The sequence below is a fragment of the Cebus imitator genome, unplaced genomic scaffold, assembly GCF_001604975.1.
Source record: "Cebus imitator isolate Cc_AM_T3 unplaced genomic scaffold, Cebus_imitator-1.0 Scaffold74, whole genome shotgun sequence".
Taxonomy (NCBI): domain Eukaryota; kingdom Metazoa; phylum Chordata; class Mammalia; order Primates; family Cebidae; genus Cebus; species Cebus imitator.
This window is the reverse complement of record NW_016107389.1, coordinates 2503666-2525498: the sequence shown is the minus strand read 5'-3', so window position 1 is coordinate 2525498 and position 21833 is coordinate 2503666. Positions and strand designations below refer to the sequence as shown.

The 21833-nt window shown below is 34.2% G+C and overlaps 1 protein-coding gene across 3 annotated transcripts in view; it reads left to right on the top strand.

Moving 5' to 3' along the window:
• PRR16 (proline rich 16) overlaps positions 1-21833 on the top strand; it is a 310851-nt gene that overhangs the window by 201087 nt on the left and 87931 nt on the right. For 2 of the 3 annotated variants that reach the window (XR_005200878.1, XR_005200879.1), the window contains exon 2: positions 4487-5405. Coding sequence is in view for 1 of the 3 variants with exons in the window: in XM_017531865.2 (XP_017387354.1) it covers positions 4487-5242 (756 nt within the window). In the remaining 2 variants the exon portion in view is untranslated. Of the gene's footprint in view, positions 1-4486; positions 9511-21833 lie in introns of those variants that run through there. The other variant, XM_017531865.2, reaches the window with a different exon arrangement.

The window sequence follows — 21833 nt, the reverse complement described above, 5'->3', positions numbered from 1 at the left end:
GGGATTACAGGCACCCACCACCTCACCTGGCTAATTTTTGTATTTTTAGTAGAGGCAGGGTTTACCATATTGCCAGGATGGTCCTGATCTACTGACCTCATATCCGGCTGCCTCAGCCTCCCAAAGTGCTGGGATTACAATCATGAGCCACCGTACCTGGCCAATGTTTCTTACATTCCAGTTCTTCCTTCTGATTATTTACCTTTCACTGAATTTTCATTTATCAGCACTTTCAATACTGAGCTATAAGAGCAATATTCTCTCAGTCTTTGCTGTCTAAAAATATCTATTTATCTCACTTCTATATCAGTTAAACTATATTGACATTCCCAATTATTTTTCAGTATGAACCTATTTCTAAGTCATCTTGGGACAATGGTTACTTGTGTGAAAATCTGTCAGCCTAATTTTTGTTACTTTATAAATATTTGGTGTTCCTTTTTTTGTTGTTGTAAAACTTTTATCATTGTTTTTCAGTGTTTTCTAGTTTCACTGTGATATGTCTGAGGGTTTGTTTATATTTTCTTGTTTGAAACTCTGTGTACTTTAACTAGAAGACACTTTAGTTCTAAAAAGCACTTACTCATTATCTGTTTGAATACTACTTCTTTCACTTCTGCAACTCTTTAAAAAAAAATTGTGGTACTTTATCATCTCATCCCAAAGGCTCTCATGGAATAGCTGCTATCTAACTCTCCGACTTCATCTCTCACAGTGTCTTTGAGCCAACCCAGTCTTTAAATCACTCACACTCAGGTGATCTCTTCTGTCTGTCATAGGACCTTTATCAGGCTCTTTCCTGAGCAGACTGCTTGAACCACTCTTCTGCCAGTAAGCTCCAACTCTTTCTTACAGAATGCTTCACTGACCTTTCTGATGGGGTCTCATTCCCCTCTTATAACATCCTACATTCTTCAGAGCACTTGAGACAGTTGCACTTTTAAATTTACTTGTTTGCGGATCTAGTCAAAGTCAGGCCCTTCCACTGGATTCCCTGCTCCATTAAAGTAGTGTTTTGGTTTTTATTCTCTTGGCATTTTATAGGCACTCAGGAATTAACAAAATAGAGACTAAACCAGGTAGGAAGCATAAAACCAGCAGGGACTGATGTGGCATTTATTCATCTCTGAATATCAGCTTCACTTCCCTCATAGTAGACACATTTTCTCTCCTTTGCTGCAGTATTTAATACAATAAAATGTGCAGGGTAGATACCTCCAGGTGAAATAGGAAACGGACCCATGAGCCAAGACTGTCTAGCTGTCACATTCTTTAGATAGCCTTTCACTTTAATTTCTACATAGAGCTAGAAAATATGCAACCAACTTGGTGGTCATTATGGATAAATTCTGTTTTTCCCATTTTCTTCTACAATAACTGAGCAAGTTTTGAAGTAACAACCACTTCCAAAAATCTAATTGGAAAGAAAATGCTTTTGCTCACACTTAAATTGAAGGAGTAACCCTCGGAGCATTTACTTAGCAAATATTTGCTGAGATCCTAAATAGTACCAATTGTTGTGTTAGGCCTTTAGATTGCAATAGGAAAAACAAACAGGGTCTCTACTCCCACTGAGATTAGAGTCTAGCTGGGAAACATGATTTTGATACTCACAATATCACTAAACATGTAATTTAAAATAATATGAATCCTTTGAATGAAAGAAGATACCTTGTGAACATTTAACACATTAACTTGACCTATAATTGCCTTAGGACAGGGAAGCCTTACTTTACATGTGACTCTTCAGCCAAGATTTTAAAGATGTGTAAGAGTTAACTAGACTAGGAGAAAAAGGAAGAACATATCAATAAGAAATATTAGTTTGTGCGAACATTCTGTGGCAGGAAGCAGACTGGTGATTGTGAGGGCCTAAAGAAGACCAGAGATATTGGGAACAGAAATAGAGTTGAGGATTGAGAGTGATTTAGGAGTGTGAGACAGTGACTGGAACCGACTCATATAAGCTAAAAAGCCAATCATATTTTTAAAAATTGTGTGAGCTGATTGGTTGTTAATCACAACAATTATTAAAAGTGAAACTGAATAAACTTATAATTAAACAAATTACATTAAAAACAAAGGTTTTCTAATTATTCCCTGTTATTTTTAATGATTTCACTGCAGTTCACTATTATTTGTGCTCCTGAGTTTATTTATGTATAGTATATCAATGCAGTGGAAACACTTTTTGATTGTGTGCTACTGCACATTTCTTCCCAACCTCGGATTCAGTAATGTCGCATTGCTAACCTGAAATCAACCACAGTGGGATTTTACACCTGAAAATTGATAAACCTTTTGAAAGAAGACATTCCTCCACTGCCAAGAGCCAGCTGATAAACACTTACCAGTATGCCATTGAGTGAGACTATGCAGAATCCTGACGTCTGTCTTAAGAATTGATCTTTATCACAGGAGAAATGAGCAGGCATCAAAAGGATTTAAACAAGGAGTTAACAAAAGCATATTTCTGTTTCAAAAAAAAAAATTCAAGACTATTGAAAAGGAAAAGGAAGCAAAGTGCCTTTGGAAAGTCCATATGGTAAATCACACAGGCTCAGAGTAGGATTACAGAAGTGAAAATGGAGGAAAGTGAATAGATTTAAGATTTATTATTTAGGAGCTAAAATAGAAGGCCTTGTTCTTCTGACCAGAAGAAGAGTGAAAGGGTGATATCAAATATAGTTTCTGGATTTCTGATTTTTCAGATGGGAGGTTTGTGTTGTCATTTGCTAAAATAGAAAACACTAAAGGAAATTTGTTGAATTTATTATATTTGTTGAATGTTTTGAAACTGCAGAGCTTGCAGGCTTTTGAGATCCAAAGACTCAACGCTGGTGACATTTACCTGCCTGGTGGAATCAATCACTTAAGAGCCTCATGACGAAGGTCTATATCCCGTCCAACGTCTAGATGCTTTTGGTGTTTTCATTTTGAGCCCAATCCTGCCACCGTGTGACAAAGAGCCAACCTCACAGTTGATTAAACTTAGACCTAAGAAAGAGAGGAAGGAAAAATCTCCATATGGAATAAATGGGATGGAAATGTGTGAAATGAAGGAAGTGTCTTCTTACATAAACTCCTTTTAAAATAACCCATAACTTTTCCATTTTTATATATGTATAACAGTACATGAACAGTGGCTATGAGAATGGCCTCCAAGACCTCTGAATGCAGAGAGTGTAAATGACTGAGGACCCTAATGCTGTACTCTGAAAGCCAGCATTTGAGCAGTGACCACACTGCTGCTCCCAGCAAATGACTGAACAGGGCAGAGATGCTAAGGTAGCCCTGAGAGATGTCAGTCTCCCCAGCATCCTTGCCAAACACTCCTTAGAACTGCATTGTCTAAGATGCTTCCATTCAATGTTCCTGTCTTCACAACCTCTCTCCTTAACTTGAGTTCTGACCTGCATTATGGTCTGATGCCTCTGCCAGCCTTAACTGAGTCACTGCCTCCACTGCCTTGTGCCTGTAGTAGCCCTTGACTGATGTGACTTCCTGTCATTCCCCTACTGATAGTAAACATGTGCTTTTTATTAGTTTCAGGTTCTGGGCTCAAATAATTTTCTTTGACTTTCTCCAAAGTGAGACAGCTTTTGCTTCTACCCTCTTCCAGAAGCAAAAGATATTTTGTGTCTTAGAGGTTGAAGGGTTTCTTGCTACTGCACCAGTAAAGGTTCTGCTTTGCAAGAGAGAAGAGCCTGAGAAGTGGATGGGATTTTGTGCCTGTGTGCCCAACAGGGAACTCTCTTCAGTCCCTTTCCGCCCCTCAGCATAAGAGGTCCGTGAAGAGGAGGCCATGAATGAGTGCAGATGATACTGTATCTGAGATTCCCAAGGATTCTAAATTGTCATGATAGCACATACCCAAACTTTAACTAGTCACCAAAGTTTTAGTTGTTTTCTTTGCTCACTCCGATGGCTGCTGCCTTTTTTTCCTGTGATTTTCTAAAGGTTGAACAGTTGATGTCTTCTGTATATCTTCAGAGAGCTTGAAACACTTGACCAGTTTATTTGGTTGCTTTGTGAGGGCAGGTCTCTGCTGATCTAATGAAAAGTTATGATTTGGCAGATTATCTGTCTTTTTCTAATTTCAAAATTGGAAGCAGTGTTCTCCTACAGCTTTCTACATGTTAAGCAGAAGGAAAACTCCCTTTGATTATTTTTAAAAATCAGTTATATTCCAATGTCAGGTTTCATCTTTTATGGGTGGGTATAGCAGAGTCAGGAATAGAATATATACATAAATAATATGTTATGTTCTAGGCATCTGAAATTATGTTATCAAACAGATGTCCCTCTGTGTGATGGTCACTATTCTGTAAATTTATTGACTGAAAACATCAAGCAGCAATGGAATGCATAGTTCAACATCAGTTAAGGATCCCATAGCAGATTTCCCCTAGACAGAAAGAAATTGTTTCTAGGATACTTTGTTTTGCGTCATTCTTCAACACAATTACCTTGTCCTTTCCACTAGGTGGTTGACCAGATTGACACCCTGACCTCTGACCTACAGCTGGAGGATGAGATGACTGACAGCTCCAAAACAGACACGCTGAACAGTAGCTCAAGTGGCACAACAGCTTCCAGCCTAGAGAAGATCAAAGTGCAGGCTAATGCACCACTTATTAAACCCCCAGCACACCCATCTGCTATCCTCACAGTCCTGAGAAAGCCAAACCCTCCACCACCTCCTCCACGGTTGACACCTGTGAAGTGTGAAGACCCCAAAAGGGTGATTCCAACTGCCAATCCCCTAAAGACCAATGGCACCCTTCTACGAAATGGAGGCTTACCAGGTGGACCTAACAAAATTCCAAATGGAGATATCTGCTGCATACCCAACAGTAACTTGGACAAGGCTTCAGTGCAGCCTCTGATGCATAGACCTGAAAAAGACAGATTTACCCAGGCAGGGCCTCGAGAACGAGTTCGGTTTAATGAAAAAGTACAGTACCATGGCTATTGTCCTGACTGTGATGCCCGGTATAACATAAAAAACAGGGAGGTCCACTTACACAGCGAACCTGTCCACCCACCAGGAAAGATTCCTCACCAAGGCCCTCCCCTCCCTCCTCCACCCCATCTCCCTCCTTTCCCACTAGAAAATGGGGGACTGGGAATAAGCCACAGTAACAGCTTCCCCCCTGTCAGACCTGCAACTGTGCCTCCTCCCACTGCACCAAAACCACAGAAGACGATCTTGAGGAAATCAACCACTACAACCGTGTGATGTATGCCATTAAAAAAACAAAACAAAAACAAAAACAAAAAAAATCTGATTTTTAAAATTTTCTATATTATAAAATAATAAGTAATGAGCACCTTCTACTCAAGCAATAAAAAGCCCAAATATATTAATCCTGCATTCAGCAAAGTGGCATAAAAATCACCTGGTAAGTATGCAGCACATTGCTTATATCCTGGGTATGCATTATTTTAAATGTTGTATCATTTAAGACCTCAGAATGATGAAAAATATGAATGCAATGTTTTTGCAATTGACCTACGACAAACTGTGAACCTGCAGATTTCACCTATTTTGATTTACTGTAAGAGCTGGGATTTGATTCATTTTATTTATGCCTAAGTCATCTATGCATTAACATGTCATATTCTTAACTTTGATCTAATGCTTTTTACTAGGACATTTTAATACTGGAGGACTATTTTATTATTTTTTTCTAAAGATGTTTGTCACTAGTTTTTCATTATTAAATGCTGAGGACAATACCAAGAAGTTTATTTTCTATATTATACAATTATGAATTATATGCTCAGCTATATATGTAATAAAATACTTTGGTCTGTGGAAATATCGTTATATCAATAAACAATAGTAAATAATGATAAAAACCAAATGTTCCTCAGAATTAAAATGAAGTAGTGATTCATTTAATCTCAGTTTAACATTCATCAAAATGAGTAGCCAATCTGATGGAGTTTGGAGAAGTTACAGTGAGTGCATATCCGAATTTCCTAAATGAAATATCATACTCCACATCATAAATAGAAATTTACACACTGCATATGTTATACTTCCATTTGGTACTTCAAGAACCTTCTCTTGAACTCTCCCTATGTTGCCAAGCCCTCCTCATACTCAGCATTCTTCCAGGATGTACCATAAACTATTACAGTGAGTCTGTGGGGTGCTTTGCCTCCTGAATTAGCAAGCTCTCTGCCTCCCCAAGTGAACTCACATTTATAAGAGAATTATAGGGGAAAATCTAAGTGCTTCTGGTATGAGGATGAGTTCAGCATTGGCCGTAATCTTTTCCCTCTCAGAATTGAAAGATACAATGGGCTGTTGCTGTTCTCTAAAAGAAAGAGAAGGAATCTTTCCTTCTAACATCAAATAAAAATCCTTCTCTTCAGTCTTATTTACTAACTTCAGAAACTTTACCGCCCTACCATGGGCCACATTTAGCTTCCAATTGCATTAATTTCAACTGAGGAGATATTTTGTCTTGGAGCTAGAAATGAGTTTCTCTCCTTTACAGTTATGATGAGGACAGGTTCCTGAAAACAAAATTGGTTCATTTAGTGGTAAGAGTAAAGGGAGTCATCTTTGGTGGAAATGTATTTATTGCACAACTTGATAAAGAATCAAGTGGCTTTGTGAACATTTGGCTTTCGATCTCAAAACTGTAATCCTTGTGCAGAGAGGTAGCCTTCAATCATATTTCTCTTTGTTTCCTTTTTCAAGCTATATCATGGTAATTTGGAATAGTGTCTTTGACAGCTTCTTATTAAAAATGATTATATATTTTATATGGAATACAAAAAGAAAATAGGCCTTATTTTATGAAGGAACAATCAAATTAGTGAAAATCAGAATGTCATGTTAAATATTTCGTCAGCATGCATTATATTTTGTAGGTGCTGGACATGAAGATAAGGAAAGCAAAATAATCCAACTTACAATAATCAGAAAGTTACAAAACATAGATCCATAATCAAGAAAGGCCACAATCTAAAATTTCTTAACTGTATTATTTATTAGTATGTTTTTGATAGATATGAGTCACATAAATAAATAATAGACTTATTAAATACAAAAATAATGTGTTCTTAACTTTTTAATGCATGTATTTAGTCTTGATAGAAATAAAACCAGGGTTTTATCATATTTCTATAGTTAAATAATTACTTCCTTTCACATGTCTACCAAGAGCTAGACCCTTAAATATTATAAACAATTGTAGAGACATGCAGTTTTCTTTCTTCAATGCATCTTGCCTTTTCAGCCAGTTACTGTGACCTAATAATCACCCTGTAGCTTAAGACTGTGACACTTTTCGATGCCTAGGAACCAACCCTGATCTCAAGGTATAACTTTCTAGCAACCACACACCACCCACAGAACAGATAATTTCCTTGCAATAAAGCAAGATGAATAAATTGAATCATTCAAGCTGGTTGACTAAGGACATTGAGCCAGAAGCCTAAAAACAACCTCAGAGTTCCAAATCCATTTCTCTTTCTCTAAGTACAGACAAAGCTTCTCCATGAAAGATCATATTTTTCTGTGTGATTGGTGACATATGCCAAAACTACACCTGTTTTTATTCACAGAAATAACTAATTACTGGCTTAGAAATCTGAGTTGAATACCATCCCCAAAATGTTACAGTTTTGACCTTACTAATAAGGACCTTACTCTCTTATGATAGTTTATTTATAATCAACATTTAATATTAGATTATAGCAGTTAGGACTTATTTTGAATTTATTTATTCCATGCTATTTCATTTTTTATTAATGCATGGCATATATTTTGCCAATAGGTTTTCTTGCCCAGGTGATAATTTTGCAGCATTCACTGAAACTTAGTTATATTTTTACATATATACAAACTTGTAAAACAAAAACCAATTAACATAAAGCATCATATTTGCCTGCAAACTTGTAATTAAAGTGTCATTAGTGACAGCACAGTTTTTTTATAATCAACCAACATTACTTTCAAAATGTAAATGTTGAAGTGTAAGCTCTGTGTATCATCCATTAAATTATCATAAAATATAGTACATATTTCCTCTTCCTAAAGACCTTAAACAGAAATGTTTTCCTCAAATACTTGAAACTGTGTTTTGTTAACCGTGTGCATTTGAACATTTTTATTTACACATAGTGTTTACCACAGAGCTAGGATTCATACTCCCTTGAAGGTGATGTTTCCACAAAATGTAAAATGGTAATACACTTTTTAGGAAAATATCCATTCATACTGTAAACATTGAATATATTTCAAAAGGCATGGTACTCATTAATTAAATTGGAATACATAATATTTGTTTTTTTACTTTAGACAAAGATTATCCCATTTTTGGAGTTTTTTGTACTTCTACTGATGAAAAGTGAATATAAAATAAAAATTGACGAAAGTTGTCTTCCATCTACCAGTAGTTATAGCAGTTGTAAAGGGAAATAAAACACATTTTTAAGATTGTGCTTAAGCCAAGTCTAAAAATATCTTCACAAAAATAGAAGGGCATACAGAAACAAATTTTTCACTTTTCCAATTTGATGTTATTCATTTATTCCCTCATTCATTGAATAATATTGGAACAAATGATTATATTAGCAGAAGTGGTTTAATTAACCTAAATTATCCTGTGTTTGAATTATAACTGCATCTTAATTATTAAATGAATAAAGGAATATGATACAGCTGACATGGCTTTCTGTGGACAGATCAGCATGTCCAGGGCAGCAGCTACTCACAGTCTTTGAAACTATACAAGACCTTGAATCTATAGAGAATCTACAGAGTCTAATTATAGCTCTTTTTTGGTGCTCCGTGAAGAAAAGTCTGAGTAATTCTGCATATAATTGCATAGGGAATGGTGTTATCAAGTCATTAATCACTGCCTTGACTGAATTTTTTTCCATGGATTATATGTGATAATGCGATGCTGAGTCTTGTAATTATCCTGAAGACTTTGTTTCTTGCTTCTAATTCTCTGTCACCAGCACATTTTGCTATGACTTACGCTCCAAGTTGTAGCAAAAGATTACATTGTAATGTACTTTGATAAAATACTGATGATTTCTAAGTGGGGAAAGTATTTATGAACGATAAAGTTCTATAAAAAGGCATATTACAAAAGTAGATAAAGTGCACAGCATCTGAAAATTACTAGACATTTTCACAAAACCACATCACATTCTCTGGGTCAATGTGTAACTGACACTGTTTAAATGTTTACAGTAAGCGTTTTGGAGTTTACGAATTCTTCAAGTTACATGATTCTGAAATACTGGTAGATGTGATGCTACGATTAGGGCACATGGTAGTGTTGAACGTAAAACTGCAGTTAGCCTTATCTTTGTGGAGTAGCAGTTACGTAGGCTGTCATTTCATTTGAAGCATTTGGATTTATCATGCTCATCTGCTGGAGAAAAAAAAACCTGAAGTGTAATATAAAGAAGCTTTTCAAATAGCTCTCTCTTTAAAATATAGTTAAATCAACATAGGGTATAGAATTGTGTGAAGACACAGGGAAAATAAGGAGGAAATATTGCTTATAATTTATAGCTTCTAGACTCATAGGTAGACTAACATATTAACTTCTTTCTGAAACTTAACATATCTTTAATACTAATATATAACATAGGAATTAGTACACTTATTTATAAATGGAGAAATTGTACTCCACCAACATTTGCTTCTTGGTAAGTGTTGGGCTGGCATTTTGTGCTGCAAGCATGACTCACCATGTTTTCTCTCCCCACAGTATCGCCGTTTAATTGTGTTCTTCATAGCCCCGAACTTTGTGAAGCTTTCCGTTATTCTGATCAGTTATTTTGATGCTTGAAAAGGGTTACCTAATGTTGTTTTGACATTCTTAATGTGTTTGATCTTAGCAGAATATGAAAGGGATTTCAGGCAATTTAGCTACCATCTAAAATGAATGAGCTGCTGAATAATGCAAGCCTCATTTTCGCATGTATTATACCAGCGGCTTCACCTTTTAATTTTTTCTCTAAGTTCAAAGACTATTATTTTGGATCCTTTTTCTAAGAAGTTCTGTTTCTTAGAATTATGCCACTGACCCTGAATGTGTCACTATCATACACTGGTGTTTCATTTGTGAATTTCATCTATTTAACATTGATCCCTAGAGCCAAAAGTAGCAATAGATCTACTCCATGGAACCTCTAAAGAGTGCATTAAAACTCTCTCTAATAAAAGCATTCCTATACTTTTGTTATTAGGCTATGGATATGATTTCCCTCTATTTCATAACATAATTGTCAATTATCCTAACCACTCAGAGGAATTTTAGACCAGCTAAATAAAACAATGTGTGTCTCAAGTGGGTCAGAGTTCATGGCAGCAAAACATGTGCTATGGAATCCTTATCAAGAGCTTACTTTATTCTAAACATTCTTCTAAGTTTTTTGCATGAATACAAAACATCATCTTCCTAACATCATTTTTTTTCATTCATAACAACCTGATGTCTTGGACACAATTATTATTCACATTTTACATATGAGAAAACTGTGGCATTGAAAACTGACTGCCCACAATCTTAGTTCCAGTAAGTTGTCAACCTAGAATTATAAGGCAGGCAGTCTGCCTCCACAATCCATATTCTTTACCATCTTTCAGCACCACCTAAAACATCGATCCTGCGTTGTGTACAGATAATCTGTAGATCTGAACATCATCGTTTTCTGCAATTTGCCTTAGAAAGGTATTGGGAGATATAAGATAGAAAAATAAATGTATTTTTGTGTTAGTCAAGATAGACTAGCTTGTATGCCATGGTAACAAATAACCCCAGTATCTCAGAGACATCTGAGTTATTTGTTGTGAACTCTGTGTCAGAATTCACCCTGGGCCTGGGAGAATTTTCAGAGCAGGTGTTTCTCAAGTAGTCATTCAATAATAAAGGCTGCATTCACCCTGGGAATCAAACATTCTCATCAAGAATCATCACAACATAGTAAGGGGCAACTGGAGAATTTTACTGCTTTTACATCAGTTAAGATTTGTGTACCAAAGATTGGTGCTTTGACGTGTTTGCATGTTTCACTAGCCAAAACTAGTCACATGGTCTTGTTTGTAGTCCCCATATGACCAGAAATGGAAAACGATCTGCATATGGGTGAGGGCCCAAGTCATGCCAACCACAGTTTCAAAGGGATAATTTTTTGGTGTTTGAATAATTTGAATATTTTACAGATTCCTGAAGACTTTGCTTTCTTATCTTTTTATATTACCTAATGTTCACTTAATCTCACCATAAATTAGGATGTCATTTTATTTTAAACATAGATAGAAATGAATCTACAGTAACCTCGCTGAAAACTTAGTGGGGAAAATTAACATTTACTATAATGAGAATTGAGTTTTATTACAATTTGTAACAACCATGTTTGAATTCTGTCTGAGAATAGTTACCAATAGGCATTTTTAAGTTAAACATTTTAGAACTGCATACTAAATTTTTAGTTGGCAAATTTCTGAATAAGTAATCTTTCCATTATAATTAGGTTCCTATATGAGTTGTCCCCCAAATATTACATAAACTTAATTTTAAGATACATACTTATCTCTCCAGAATAGCCAAATAAATGTCGTACTACAGAAATTTAGTATCATGATGATGTAAATCATATGTGTATATATAATATTAATTTAAAGGATAATATATTAGTATAAAAATATCAATTCAAAACCAGAAAGCCTGTGTTTGAGTCTCGATCCTCCGAGATCTTAAGTGCTCCTGATCAAATTACTCAACAGGTTTGAGATTTGGTTTAAAATGAATATAATGGTGCCACCCTTTCTACCTAATGGGGCTATTGAGTCATTAAGTATGTATCCTGAGATCACCTGGATTCCTCCATTACAATATAATAAACAATATCAACAAAAGGATGCTACAATTACACAAACCCCAAATGAACTTCTAAGACGTTGGGACTATAAGCTTCAGTTCTTTCCTAGATAGCAATGCTGAAATGCACAATGGATGAGGCAACATGGATATGCAATTTCAGAATTCAACAAGTCTGCTGCCTTCAGAGTTATTGAATAGACAGAACCACTAAATTATTCTACCGCATTCTTTTCATAGGTCAGAAATGTCTCCCAACCTTTTATAATATCTTCTAGATTGGAGCTAACTAGACCATGTATGGTCTCATAGGAAATTGCTATTTACCCAATGTTTTGCTTTAAATTTTACTGTGTTATTTGCATGGGATAAAAGCTCTTCTGCTAACACATAGTGGGTTACATACATAGTTCAGCTCAGTTGAATCTTCTGTTTTATTTATTTATTCAAACCTCAACTCATGTTTCTCTTGTAGTCACATTTATAGAAATGACATATATTACCCCTGCTTAATTTTATCTAATCCTTCACAAGGTATTGGTCCTGTACTTGTTCCTCAAATTACATGGTTTCACACATTTTATTTCTAAATATGTATTTCTGTAGTAACATTAATTGTGTATCTTCTATTACCACCCAGTTTCCTAACAATTTCCCCTGCATTCCTCTTCTAAAGGACACCACCTGCCAACATGTTGTTTTGAGGCCCTAATTATTTAATGAATGTGAAAATACAGTAAAACCTTGAACAAATACAAATTACTGTTATTAATTTGTGATACTTCTTACCAAATTACTCATGTTCTTTGTTAATATGGAGGATTGTTTTGTATTTGCCTTAGTTGATGCTAATGATATTGTTTTCGTCTTATTTGTAAAGTAATCATTTTACTTAGATATCTTTGTAGTTTATATTATCAGGTAAGCCTAATGATTTTCTTAGAACCTTACCAATTCATTTGTAGAAGTCTCATTTTTGATTAACTACATTTTGTGAATTAGAAAGTCAACAAATGAACATGAGACAAATCTAAAAAAACTGAAAAGCTTGCTTTATTAAACTGTTTTGACAAGTGTAGCCTACCTTTAATTATGATAACATGTAATAGCATATGAATAAATGTATTTAGAGTATAATTCGTCAAACTAAAGTCTAATACATGTCTCTTTATATCTTCTAAAAATGTTCATATAAGAATAAATCAGCTTTTGTTTAAAAAAATCTAGGTTTGTGGTTTAAAACAAGTTATCAGTGATATTTTAAAAATTCTGACAAAGCATTAACTATTGCTTTGCTTCAATAAAAGTTTGTGATATATTTAAATACATATTTCAGTGAACTGCATTTCAAAAGGACTGAGAGCTGAAGTCTTATGGTTACAGTGACTTATGACTTCATACATTTACCAATATGAATATTGCCAACAAAAGTCCAAAAATATCATCTGGAACTATTATTTCAACCAATTCAAACCACCCTTTATGACAACAAAAGGCGTATTTAGTTTATGTTACCTCCTTTTAAAAACTTCATAGTTGTAGCAAATAATGACTGCATCTTATGTGATATTGAAAATACAGTACTGAAGTTCTGGGTTTTATAAAACAGATTTCTTTTTCTAAGTGGACTTATCAATCCGTTATTAGAGAATTAATATTAAAATTAGCTCCTCCATATGACTTCTCAATAATTTTTCTGATTACCTAAACTCCGAATTTCAGCTACAGTTAGCTTTTTCATCTCTCTCATTTTTTTAATCTAGGTAATTTTAACTTTTTGCCATGTCTCCCTTTTAAAGTCTCTCCCAATGCCTCTCCTCAGTTGGGCTTTTATCATCTCCCTTCCGAAGGTTGCATTTGCCACCTGACTGCTCACTTGACCCCTTGCCTTAGTTTCCACTCAATTCTGCCAAAACCCAACAGAGAAATTTTCCTCTCACCATTTTATCTCAATCCAAAAAATTTGATAGTTTAGGACTATCGCTATTTAAAAGTCTTACCTCTGGGCTTGGCATTTCTAACAAAAATACTTGAAAGCCTATCTTTATAATCTCCCCAATACTGAAAAGGCTGCTCCAGCTGAGTAGTCTAATTACTGTTCCCCTGATATGCCTTGCTGCACCTTCTTCTGGACTTGTGGCCCAGCCTGAGATAACTTTGTTCTGTAAGTCTTGCTCTGTAGATTTTCACCATTTATCTGAATCTTACCCTAACTTGTAAAAAATCTTATTCTAACTTCCAAAAATAAAACACAGTGGTAAAATGGGTACAATACAGGTAAAAAAAATTATAAAAGAAACAAAAATATATAGAGAAAAGGTAATTAGTAATTAAATAAATATTCTTTTAGAGTGTGCATCTTTTCTTAAATTAGCAGTGTAATTAAAGGTAGCACCTACCATATCTACTTTTACTAACAAGAAACCATAGGGTAACAAAGTTGAAGAAACTTAAAATGATCACATTCAATTCCTTCACTTTATTGACCTCTTACTAGGCTGAATAACTTGTGAAAACTCATGCGCAGAAATGTAGGTTTCCTCACTTGAGATAAAATATATTCCTATTTCCTCCATGAAAGTGGTTCTCTATAGAAGATGGACTGCTACAAAGTGATGTATTAAAATCTGAATCTCAGTACAGAAGAGGTAAGCAATAAAATTTGAGTTAATTATGTAAAATGCTGTCACATATGCAGAAATTTCTCAACAAAAAGAAGGAAAGGAAGTGAAAAATAAATTAAGAAATATACACTCACCATAAAAATGTGCATGTGAATTATTGCATATGTTAAACAGCTTGATGTAGCCATTCCACAATGTATACATATTTCAAAACATGTTTTATGTGACAAATACATATAAATATTTTGTTTATTTAAATAAATAAAAATGTTTAAGAAAGAAATAAACAATTACTACATTGTACTTAAAATTTGACCTGAGCCAAGAGAGTAAAATAAAAGTTAGGCCCTTAAATTAATGTATGAAGATTTTAGTTGCACTTTTATCACTTATAATATTTATTGTTACTTTTTTAAAACAAGTTGAGTGGAAAACAAATTTCAAGGTATTTTCTACTTTGCCTGACTTTATGTGGAGAAAAAGGTGCTTTTTCCTCCCAGGAAGCATATAGCTGATAAGAGGGATTTCTGAGAGACAGGTCCCTTGTATAAATGTTCCCATGAGGATGAGGCTTTTAGTTAGGTTTATATTTAGTCATTCAGTTTCATGCATTTAAAGATCCATCTCATGCTAAACTCCATCCTAATCACTATGATGATGTAGATGGGACAAGAATGAGTACTCCCTGCTGGCAGTGATCTTCGTGTCAGTTACAAAGATAAAACTATAAGAGGTAAATACAATTTGCAACTGGAATTGTGCAGATGGCATTCTCCTTAAACCATCCTAAAACTGTCCACTTACTGGAATAAACACACAAAGTTATATGAGTTTTCTTCCCAGTGAGAAAATTCTAATAGTTTTAGTATGGTTATGTTCAGCATTTACATCAAATTTCTTTTCTAAGCCTAGTGAACTGAAGCCTCATGTTGTTTCATTTCCTGGAGAGTGCTATCATGTGGATTGAATACACAGCATTCTTTCTTTTGTGTTTGCTGAAATCACTTTGGTAAAGATACAGCTGCCATCCCAATATGTGTTTGTTTACTGAATTCATAGAATGAACAATCAGATATAAAGTGCTTTATTGATTACCTTTTCCTATTCTCATGGCTTTGTCTATTGCTTTCATTTAATGTATTGTTCCTTGCAATGTTTGAAGAGATTGAAGTGAGATTTGAAAAGACTATTTTTATGTCTGTGGTTCTCCGTGTGAGAGTTTTCTTATTGATAGTTAAAAAGTGTGACATTTACTTAGCATGCAGTTATAAAGGTTAGTCCTCACAGACTTCCTAATCCATGAAATGAGGAAAGTTATTCTGGATTTCTTATAATTTAAGGCCCACACAAATAGCTGCCGATTACATAATATGCCCCAATTCTTTGTACACAGAGATGAAATTGGATTTGTCAGTATGTAGTGTCTCTAGGTATTTTGGGGACTTTTCCATAATGAGTTAGATACTGATGATACAGCTGGACTTAGGTAGACTAACCGAATTGTGGCCTTTTGTTTCTTTGTTTTTCCATTATCGAAATTCAAACACAGACGTTAACATAAGAACCCTTTCTCTTAGGAGAACACAGGCTCCTTTCTAAAGTCTGTAGAAAACAACTTTTTAAAAAGGGGGTATGGGAAACAAAAACTTTGTTGGTGGTGGAGAAGGATAAAAGACACTTCTAGATGCTGAGCAGATAGTGCTATGGAAAGCAGAGTTCTCATGCAATCTGGAATCTTGGAAATGCGCAGAGATGGGTGGAGGGGAGGCCTGGTTTCTATGAGTGTGGGAAACTGACATCATTGGCTTGAGGTTGTTTTCTTCTTTTCCCTCCTTTCCTGGCCTAGGGATGTGTTGCAAACCTGAAAGAATGCAGGGTTTCTATATAAGTGTTGTACTATTTGCACCAAAGAGAACATGATTTTATTTTCCAGATGGAGAGATGAGCAAATCTAAGAATATATGTTCTAAAAATTCTTAGCATTTTATGTTTTAGAAACTAGAGCACCAATGTACTCAGGAGCATTTTAGAACTCATGAGCCTTATTTCTTTGCTTTCCGTTGTATACCAACATGAATCTTAATCCTTCCTAAACATCAAATCACTTAGGAAGCTTCATACCCTGATCCCCAACCTGGACCAATTAAATCAGAGTCTCTTTCTGGTTGGCTCAGTCATCAGTAGGCTTCAAATCACCCAGGTGATCCTAGTATGCCAGCAGAATTAACAATAATTAAATAATACAATACAGAGAATAGCACATCTGTTATTATTGTATCCTAATTGCAACAGCATAAAATAGTACTTATAAAGCCTATTTATGCCTTTTTTCACTATATGTGTAAGATACAAGAATGTACTGATAAATTTGTATTTTATAAGTTTATGTGGAGCATTAAAACCTTTTTTAACTTAATGTAATATTTAAAAGTAATTCCTCAACTAGAGATCCATTTAAGGTTAGTTTAGAGTGGGAAATATATGATTTTTGTGCATTACTTTAACACTTAAAGTTTGTGTGATTCACTAGCTCAATATCCATTTTAAAAAGAGGAAAGTAAATTTTGACAATAAATTGTTAAAAAGAGCAAAGTTTGCACTGTGTCCATGCTAAGAATATTGCTTAGGTATCAGTAATTTGCTTAGGTATCAGTAATTCTAAGCTGATTATGAATATTTAATGCTATGTCAGTTATATAAAAAATCATTTATAGCTTTTATTCAGATTTTCTGATGATGAAATTGAGCTAAAGTATCCAATGTAATATCCCAGCATTGTCAGAAATGTTATATTCTTCATGATCTCCCTCAATTTTTTGCTATATACCATGTTGATAAATGATAATAAACTTATATATATCTTTGTATTTTCCACACGTGCTTTTAAAACACTCTATCTGTTCATCTTTTAAATTTTTATTCTAAGAAAATATAAGTAAAATTTCAGTGTTCAGGAAAATGATATTCTTCGTATCCTCTTCCAAATGTTATTTTCTGTTCATTACTTTTTTAAAATTTATAACCAGCTTATATTTTCCACACTAGCTTTAACAAAATTTAAATTTTTATTTATTCTTGTGTTTTTATGGTCTTTAACGCAATAAAAGTCATTTTCTGACATTCAGGATATAAGCTAATAAAAACAGCATTATAATCATGTATATTCAAATGTACATTTAATATTAAAGATAGCAATAAGTGTAAACAATTCACAGTGCTCTTCTTTGTAGTAATTATTGGTAGAAATAAATATTGCCAGTTATAAACTTGAACTGGAGCCTGGTACAGGATAATGTGGATAGAAAAAAATTGTAACACATGACAGCCTAAAAATTATTAAGTATTCTAACAGCAAAGATCTTGGTATATCACTGGTTGCTTACTGCATAATGGAAAAGTTACCTTTGAAAAAAACACATTTACTCAAAAATTCACATTATATCTTTCATCATTGTGCTTTAACAGTCATATAGCAAAGTTCAGAGACACGTAATCCAATTAAATTGATACAAAAATGGCTTCAAATGGCCTTACAAGTGATTCCAGTAAATAATAACAAGGGAAAGAGACAATTTTCATATTAATGAAAATGACAATTTTATTATTTTTTGCTCAGATTGCTACTTGAAAGAAGGGTTTCTTTGTTTTAACTCTAGATTACCTTTAGATTAAAATGAACTTCATGATTTTACATTTGATAGTTGCTAGGCAAGTCATCTCCATGCTTCCTGATATAATGACATGTAGATATTCTTACCTCTTGATTTTGTCAATTCCTAAAAAGAAGCTAGCAATTTGTCTTTGGGGACATATTTTTGCTCTTGACTTGAAATTTATGTTAATATTTGGGCTGAAGACCTTATGCTTTCTCTAGCCAAGTTGCAGCCATCAAAGCTCCATCATTGTTATTGGTGCTAATGTGCAGACCATTCAAGCCAAGCGGGCTCAGTGGATGTAAATAGAACTTGCTGATAAGCTCCTTCAGTCTATTTCTTCATGTAACAAAACACCAAAACGCACAGGGAATTTTTTTTAAGTTGTTCAACTGCCATATCACACCACTATCCCTGATCTTTGAAAAGACACATTTTGGGTGTTCAAGGATCTCCATTCAGAGAAGAATTTTGCAGTTCAAAAGAGAAGGATATGAGAAAAAGTAACACTTACTAAGCAATCATTTTATGCAATGTTGAGTATTGTACATATGCTACTTTAATTCTTTTAACAACTCTTGTCAAATAAAAATTGCATAGGACAGGTTAAACAGGCAAGAAAGATTTTATTCAATGGTTGCAAAAGAACTTAAGATTAGTTCAGTAAGGGAGAAAGATTGAATTCAACTTCAGAGAGACAAAAGGCAAGCTGTTTTTAGCACTGCTGTGAGCTTTTGAAAAGGATATTGGGAAGGAGGTTGGTCAATGTGATTAGGCCATCTGTGTTTGCTAATTACTGTTTATCAAAGTTAAACTCTTACTCTCTGTTGGGCACTGGGATATAGGGACATTATATATAGGGACACTATCTTTTTTGATGATTACATTTAAAAAGAATGGTTCTCAGGCTGAGAAAGATCTTCCTAGGTTGTGAAAGTGGAAAGAGACTGGGAGAAAATTTACATCTCAAGGAGCAAGGAAAATCTACAGTTGAAGGGTTTTTAAAGTAAATGCTCTAAGAAAAGGGAAGTCAGAGGCTTGTAGTCCTATTTAACATTTAAAAGAGCTTGGGGGACTATGAAGGCCATCTTGTTCTCCCTTAAAGTTACTTACTAAGAGCCTGAGGCTTGGGGGTATTACTTTTGCTTGTCCTAGTCTCCCAGCATTAAGATGATGGGCTATAGACTTGACCATAATTCTGGTCTGCTCCAAAGCTTATGACTTTACCAATACACTTCAGGCTTACAAAAGTTCTCCATGGGAGGAGAACGCTGGACCTCATAGGAGGGAGCATCAGAGAAAGGGTCCCAAAGCTCTTCTAGATACTTTTGGAAAAATAAACTCTCTAAAGAAATTCTCTTCATTTAAAACTATTGTAAGCCACATGATCTATAGTTTTCAACGATTCAACAATCGGAATATTTCACTGATTTAAAAACAGATGCAACTTTAAGGCAGGAAGAGCCATAGAATATGCCTGACTGTTATGTTCCTTATTTTGAATAACAGCTTCTTACAGACTGCACATGATTCTCTTAGGCTATTCATGAAATAGCTCTAGGAAGTTTCCATTTACCCTCTTATATGAAAATTTGTTCTGCAGTACTCAAGAGTTAAGACACTATTTTTTGATAGAGGAAGAAAAGAACAGTTAAAGACAATTATTTCAATTGTTAGTGAAGGGAATTTCTTTTATTAAAAACTTAAGGGAAACATAGTATGAAAAGTTGTCAAGGGGTCTTAAGAGGTAATTCTCTTGCATATGAGAATGAAGCTTGTCAGGTGGGAAAGCATCCTGTGGTCAGATCCAGTAGTGAGCTATAAACCTATGGCCTAGTGACACAGAAATCTTCATCCCAATTAGTTACTGTTTGATTTTTAGCTTCTAAGAATGAAAAAAAAGTATAATTTTCTCTGTACGGAATCAGTGTTCATGAAAAGATAAATATTTTCACTGTAATAATTTATCTGGATTTTTAACATATCAAACGATAATCATCAAATTTGTCAGTATTTCTGATGATAGCAAAAACATCCTTCTCATCCCAGTTAAATCTCCTAAATTTAGTAACCTTCGGGGTTGTATACTTGCCTTTCTCCATCTTGCAATTACTATAAAATAGTCAATGTTATTCATTACTCCTTGCTCTTTATCTTAGGTTGCATGAAAGACAAAAAGTTCCTCTTTGTGATAATGAATTTATCAAAAACTTTATAAGTTAATCAAATGCACTAGTCATGGTTAGCAGTTATTTATCTCAACTTTTCAATAGAATGGTGATTAGTTGCTTTTATTCTCTTTTTATAATAGCAGTAATAAGCTCCTGGTTGGATTTTAATTGTCAGGAAATGATTTCCTTAGGATATCTTGCATGAAATTATCTCAAAACATCTTTACTTGATTATGCAAATGTTCCAGTAAACCTCAGATAGGAAAAGCTAAAAAATGTTATTAATGTTAAGGAAATAAAAGGGACAGTGTAAAGGAGACACTTGCAATGTTATTTTTAAGTAAGTGTACAAAACGATAATCAAATTTTATAAACATTAAATAAAGATTATTGTGAATTAAGCATGTCAGTTTCAGAACCCAATCCTATCAAAGCAGAACATAATTAAACTAAGTGTATATGCACAACTCAAATTTTTTAAAGTTTGTGGAATTAGCAGAATTAAAGGTTCCTGAACATTATCAAATGCATTTAATTTAAATTAGCATTTGGTTATAGTGGAATCCCTGAGCCATTCTTAACTGATCATCTACACATGATGGCAAAACTTGAAGGAAGTCTATGCAGGAAAGAATCTTATTGCTTGTTCAAAATATCTTCTGAATTTATCTTTATTCTATGGCACATTCTTTTTTAAAATTCTTACAATTATATATAATTTTGTGTATTATAGAATCCTTCTGGAAAAAATATTGAAAGAAACAATTTTTATTTACATAAAATACCAGATGAAATCCCTTGATCTTGTATTATATTTTTAAACCACATAATGCCTTGATTTAATCAGTATTTTGCTGATGGTTTGTTTTGAAAGTCACAGTGGCCTGGTACAAGTTGATATGTTTGAGAGTTTTGCACTTGTAAAATGCTTGTACTTCTAGAAGCAAATACCAATTTAGAAATGTCATGGCTATCTTGAAATAAGGATACTGTTTCTGCCATGATTATGGAGTCTCAATTATAGGTACCTCCAGACGCAGTCCTACAATTAACAAGTTTTGTCCAATGAAGTTCTTTCTACATTTTGATACAAGCTTACAATATATGATGATCAAATCTGGGTAACTGTGATATTCATCACCTCAAACATTAATCATTTCTTTGTGTTGTGACTATTTTAGATCTTCTAGCTTTTTGAAATATACAATAAATCATTGTTAACTATAGTCTCCTCTTAGTCTATCAAATACTAGATATAATTCTTTTTATCTAGATATATTTTTGTACCGGTTAACCAAACCCTCTTCCTCCCCACTCTTCATTACCCTTCCTAGCCTCTGGTAACCACCATTGTATTCTCTACCTTCATGGCATCAGGTTTTTGTCAGCTCTCACATATGAGTGAGAACATGGGATAGTTGTCTTTCTGTGCCTGATTTATTTCACTTGACATAATGACCTCCAGTTTCATCCATGTTGCTGCAAGTGACAGGATTTCATTCCTTTTTTTTTTTTTTT